A 6,632-nucleotide genomic window follows, 5' to 3' on the forward strand; every position below is an offset into this window, starting at 1 on the left:
GAATTTTTCAACACTAGACATATATTCAAAGCGAGGGAACTTTCCTATAATATGGCTAAAAAGAATACTTCTATCGTTACTATATAAACTACAATCTAATAGAAAGTGAGATTCATCTTCGATCTTGTTCAGGTTACAGAACTGACAGATTCTTTGCTCCAGAGGTGTGTGGTTGTGCCTCCCTGATTCAACACGGAGTTTGTGGCAGCTGATTCGTAGTTTGGTGATAATAGATCTTTGTCGTTCGTTCGGAATCTTAAGATACTCTTCTTCGTTATAGGTGGATTTGAACAGTCTGTATGAGCGTAATTTGTTCTTTGCGCATTTGCCCTTGTTGTCATTATGAATTTCGCATAGAAATGTTTGAAAGTAGATGTCCTTTAAACGTTGTTGAATAGCAGAGATGACTGAGGGCACTTTTGAAACAATTGAGTGTGGAGAATGCCAAACAAAGGCATAACCGCATTCTTCTAAAGTTTTCCGCACACCGGAAGCCCAACATTTACTACCTAAAGAGTCTAATTCTAATTGACATAAAAGTGCGTCTGCCTGGAGACTATCAGCCGGCACATTCAAGCAGACTCTATTGAAAAACTTAATGGCGTTTAGGGAGGCCTCCAAGTGTAAGGGGTACCTCCCTAATTCAGCCCGTGCAGCAAGATTGCTAGCTGTTTTGGGGACATTGAGGGATTGTTTACAGAATTTTAGATGTACGGATTCGATTGGGCAAGATTTTGAACTTTTGAAAGAGCCCCAAATCTCCGACCCATAAAGTAAGATAGGTTTGACACAGGAATCGAATAACTTGTTTTTAACAGACAACGGGGCATCAGCTTTCTCCAGGTATTGTCTAACTCCAAACAAAGCTCTTAGTCCCTTGTTGTATAGGTATTTGTGATTGGCTTTGAATGTGCCAGCTGAGTTGACAATTATGCCTAAATAACAATATGAAGATACAATTTCTACTACATTATTATTAAACGAGAAGGAGCAGTCTCTTGGTAAACGACCACCCTTGGTGAAAACTACGATTTTTGTCTTTTTTAGGTTGACTTTCAACCTCCAAGATTTACAGTACTCTTCTAATCTAGACAAAGATGATTGTAAGCCACGTTGTGACTCTGAGAATATTACTAAATCATCAGCATATAATAGACAAGGTACATTCATACAGTGTAGAATTGGAGGATTACAACAGGAATGATCAAATTCTGAGGCTATGTCACTAATAAATAAATTGAACAATGTTGGACTCAGGTTACAGCCTTGTCGAACCCCACAGTGAGTTACAAAAGTATCGGTTAGACCACTGTTTGTTTTTATGCAATTTGTAGTTTTAGAGTACATATCTTTTATGGTCAGGAGAAATTTGCCCCCTATCCCAAGTTTCTTCAATTTAAGTAAAAGACCTTCTCGCCAAACAGAATCAAAAGCTTTACTAAAATCTACAAAACATGCGTACAGACGTGAATTTCTACTGATATATTTGCTGACGAGCGTGTTCAAAGTGAATAGATTATCAGTTGTTCTAAAATTCTTCCTGAAACCGGCCTGTTGTGGTTTGAAAAGGCTGTTTTCTTCTGCGTAATTAGACAGTCTATTGTTTAAGATTGAACAGAACAATTTTCCTAGACAACTTATAATAGAGATTCCTCTATAGTTGTCTGGGAGTGAAGTATCTCCGGATTTGTGGATAGGTACAATATGGCTGAGCGACCATTCTTCGGGGAAGTATGCGTTTTGTAAGCACAGGTTAAAAAGATGGAGTAGAGGTTTCCGGAAAATTGATTTGCCACATTTCAGCATTTCGTTTCTTATCATATCGCTTCCACTTGACTTGTTATTCTTTAAGTTTGCAATAGCTCTGTCTAATTCATCTGCAGTAATTGTAGAATCTAATGTAGAGTTCTCTGTCTCTGTTGGGGAATGAGATTCATCATTTATAGGAGTGAAAGGACCGACATAATTTCCGTTGGATGATTTGTCAACTTTACTAAAGTGGTTTAACCAGTCTTCGCTGGGGATTTGGCTATTTTCTTGAGCCTTCTCTGGTTTTAATTTATTAACCAGTTTAATATGTCTAACATGTGATCAACAACAGTTTGTTGCTGTCGTCAAGCTTGCTCCTTTGTAGACCTAATTTGATCATCAACGGTGATGGCGTTTAATCCGTCGTTGTGAACGTATCCTATCATACAGTGGAGGCTTGCCTGTCCTGGACGCGGGACAACGTTCCTATCGTAAAGACCCCACTGGTCCAGCGGGCACAGAACACTTGTTGGCTCCAAGACGTACAAATCTCGCGTACAGCACAGATACAGCCTGTCCTCCCCAGCCACCGGCCCCTCCACCACTTCTACCTCCTCTGGAACGAACTGTTCATACTCCTCCCACCGGTCCGTCTCGGGGTCATACATCGCCATGGTTGTCGGTTTCCATGATGAATTCTTCCATGACGACAGGATCGTGTAGATCTTCCCGCAGAAAACTGTTGCGCCGGCGATTCTCTTGATAGCAGGCATCGGTGCAACGTTTGTCCACGTGTTGGTCAACGTCTGGTAGCAGAGTACATCTTTGCTTCTCGGACTGTCGAAACCACACAAGACGTAAATGTTGCTTTCTATTGTAACAGCGTGGTGTCCATTTAAACCATTGGGAAGCTGGGCCATTCTATGCCAAGTATTTTCCTCTGGGTGGTACCTTTCTACATCCGACAACGCTTTGCCATGAGGATGGCGCTTACCGCCAATAGCGTACACGTGACTACCAACACTGGCTAGTGCAAAGTCGAACCTGCTAACATGCATGGAGGCTTTCATCCACCATTTGTTGTGAATACCGTCATAGACATAGAAGTGTGCACAGGCATAGAGATTAATGTTTGTATCTTGATCCTTTACAGCTAGACTCTTCCTAAGTCCACCGGCTACGTACAGTTTGTTATCCTGTGACACGATGATACTGAAACCAGAGGCGGTGTAGGGCTTAGGAAGGCGATACTTAATCTTTGTACGGGTTTCATATAACTGCGGGTCTTCAGACTCCCGGTCTTTACACACAGACACGATGGCGTCGGACCTCCTCGTACAGAATTTGAAGGGTGGGGTGAATCCTAGAGACTGTGGGTTGCTCAATACACCTGCGGCATCACTCAGGCCACCTTGCACCTGGACAGCTGTATTAGACAGCTGTGTAGAAGTTGGACAATCTCCCAACACCTGGTGTTCTAGTATCTTCTGCCGTAAGCACAGAGACCTCATGGCGTTGTGCTTCACGTGTTTCATGAGTTTGGCAACAACTTCTCCGCCTGCGCTGTTGTGCTCTGCCCATCTCACCACGGCTTCGAAAACATCTAACCCTTCATCATCCACACCTAAATAGTCGTCTGATACAAGCTCTATAACCTGGGACAGTTCTAGATCGAGGAACTCGCTTCTCTTGCTCACGTCGGTGAAGTCAGAAACAAGCGTCCACCGGGCTGCTTGAGCTAACTCCTGACAGTTGTAGGTGCGCGCCAGGAAGTAAAGAGAGACGCAGTTAGCCGGGATGACCCGCGGAACCAACCACTCTTCACATGCACGGTGAAGGTCAACGACCTGAAGTAAGTCCGAAGCTTGTACAAGGTCTTGTACTGTTTCGAAACAGTCACCAGTCAGTGAAACTTTCCCGGTGTAAATGAAGTCTAAAACGTGAGTCATGGCTTCCTGACCAACACCGTAGATGGAAATGTCTTCCTGCCGAGCTTCTTGCAGCCCCTTGGTGAACATAGCCGCGAAATACGGGCTGCCTGCGGCCAGGACGTTCCTATGAACAGGGAACGTCACGCCGTTAACATGCAGTCTGGCGTCAGTCAAGGATCCTGAGACTCGCATGTCGTTCAAGTTCCGTACAAGAGCAGGGATTCGAACGGACGATAAGTTTATGCCGGCCATGTTGTTGTCTCATCTGAGATCTCTCTATAACCCCGTTGATCTGTGAGTTAGACACCTGCAGGGGAAATTAAACATAATCATGATGAGCACCTGAAGGGACAATCACCTAAAATGGGTACGTATGGGGATGTACAAAACACGCACGGACTGGATTTCTCGTTCTTCTCGTTTTCGCCAACGGAATGCCCTCAGATACCGTAGTTGTTACGTTTGGCCCCCTTATTTACAGAGCCCTTTTATTTACTTGATAGATAAAGTACCCAATGCTTACTTACGCCTTGCGCAAAATGAGCATCAAGCCCCCGGGTTTGGGGCACCCTCTATGGACTGTTGCGATTACAAGCAGTGTTGGGGTTCACACGTCACTCAGGGAACCACTAAAATCTCATTGTTTTAGTATATTTGTACTACCAAGGAGGTTAAAAGTTCTACAAAACAAACTGCCCTCCCCTCTGATTAGCATATGATTGTTTCCCCTGGATTTGTGGTAGTAGCCTCCAGATGCCCTTTGGGCTAGGTGCACCCTAGGCCTGGGCTAGGTGACACAACAATGCCCAAACGAGACATGTGCTGAAAAAAGACCTACTCGTATCTCAAACTTCTATTTGGTTGCCACAACTACCCCCACGTGATGATATGGTTTGTTCCTCTATAGGCGTAGTGTCACATTCCAAAGCTAGATACGACAATTTATAGTTAAGCTCACTTTGAAAGACCAAAAATCACTCAAAACCTCAAAACCTGCAGCAAAATACAGTAGGCCCAAGATCTTCGGGAGTTTCTGGAATATCATCAGCCGTTTTCAACGGCGAACAGGTATTTTTAGTAGTTAGCGATGACGTGTGGTTACGGTTACTTTAGTGAGGTATTGATCGAAAACACTGGATGGCAGAAAAATGATGAAGCAGGCACGGTGAGAATAACAGTCCCCTATACGGGCTTTTCATTGCCGTCATACTAATTGTGATTTGAATCCTCCAACGACCATGTTGGCGGGTAATCGAATTAAGCAGAAGCATCTTCGTGTAACACAAACTCTGCTGTCCGGGGCTGTAACTGGCCCCTCCCCCCGGGGGGCCGGCGGATGTTGGACGGGCTGCTATAAGCGAGATTAAATCAGGGTAATTAACACTATAACAGACGTATGCTCCAATCCAACTTGATCATGATGACGTCAAATGAAAAAGCCTGTATAAGGGGCCATAGCCTTTAACCTGGAGATCCTGGATTAGTTATCGCGGCGTTTTCGGGATACCCGATAACACTTGAATACCTGAAGGGTCCATACATCGGGGGTTGCTGATGTTTCATTAGCAGATGTTTCAACTGCCTTGATACACTAATTGCCATTATATAATGGAGTACGAAGATGTATTGCGGCAGTACCTCGGTGAGTTCGGCAGGTACCAGAAACTGGCAGCTCTGCTCATCGTCCTTGTCGGTCCGTCTGTCGGGGCAACCATGTTCGCCCAGGCTTTCCTAGCGGCCAAACCGGCGCACCACTGCCGCCTCATCTCCAAGCACTCTGATTGAATTAATCAATCTCAGCCTATGACTGCATAGTGCATACAATGCCTGACAACGCATGACTAAAGTTAAATTACAAATTCACTAATTTCATGGGCGGCAATGAGAAAAACACATCTTCTTTTATATCTTTAGCCTTCTTAGTGTGCTTATCGCCTCTCATTTATTCCGAAAATACGCACGATAAAGGAAGTGTCTACACTCCACACGTAAAGGAAATACATGTGCAGGATCTGCACGGGTTTATTGTTTAGTGCAATATTGTTTTACAAAACACACATCGTGTGATCCACCACAAGTGGAATTCCACACAAGATCGGCGATTGTGTATTTAATGATACATTATCAATTGGAAAATAGCCAGGCCTTCTTGAGTGGAATGGCCCTTTTAACCCCAGTCACATTGTGTCAACACAGGCTATCAGTACTCCAACTGTCAACAGACAAGCGTGCCAGGGACACCTGTGAACAAAGTGCGGGGACAGGTCGGGCGGTCACATAGATCGTGCGATCGTCGTACGATTGCTAGGACAAAATGTCTTAGTACACAACACTTTGTTTTGGATCCATGTCGGTGGTTGGTTCTGTCGAGGCCTGATTGAAAATCCTATGGCATCAAAATCGTATGACGCATGACCTATGTGACCGCGCCCTTACTACCAATCTACAGTCTAAATCAGGCCTAATCTCACAGGAACACATCTAGATTTAGAGAAGATTTTGGAAAACACACACGCACCTGTTTGAATTGTTGGATGTTTGATACACTGCAGCATAACAATAGTCTCTCGAACAAACCTCCCGATCAAGTGAAAAAAAAAACACATAGAAATCGCCCAAAAGCAATTATGTGAAAAGTGGAGCATAATGACTTTATCTTGTTGATTGACAGGAAAGGGGTATTGTAACAGAGTAGGCAAAAGGTCAAAGAGTTGAACGGACAGTGGAAAGTAGGACATGTACACTACGTTGAAGTAGTCATTGAAGTAGTTAAGTGCTTTTATATCGATTCAAGTCGGGCAAGTTTGTAAAAACTCTCTGAAACAACTATTGTAGCAACTGTATTACGACCAAAGTAAGTTACTCTGTACGATTTACACGAGGAACGGTGTTGTACAAACGACAATGCCGTGGGACGAAGTCGTAAGTCCGCGAGCGTACGATGCTCTTTAA

General features: G+C 44.0%; 1 protein-coding gene across 1 annotated transcript; it reads right to left on the reverse strand.

Moving 5' to 3' along the window:
• Positions 1-2,084: 2,084 nt before the first annotated feature.
• Positions 2,085-4,060, reverse strand: LOC118421082 (kelch-like ECH-associated protein 1). Its single transcript, XM_035828240.1, has one exon. It carries the CDS (start codon positions 3,930-3,932, stop codon positions 2,115-2,117), a length of 1,818 nt encoding a protein of 605 aa, XP_035684133.1. The 5' UTR covers positions 3,933-4,060; the 3' UTR covers positions 2,085-2,114.
• Positions 4,061-6,632: the final 2,572 nt, after the last annotated feature.

Source organism: Branchiostoma floridae, chromosome 8, assembly GCF_000003815.2.
Source record: "Branchiostoma floridae strain S238N-H82 chromosome 8, Bfl_VNyyK, whole genome shotgun sequence".
Taxonomy (NCBI): domain Eukaryota; kingdom Metazoa; phylum Chordata; class Leptocardii; order Amphioxiformes; family Branchiostomatidae; genus Branchiostoma; species Branchiostoma floridae.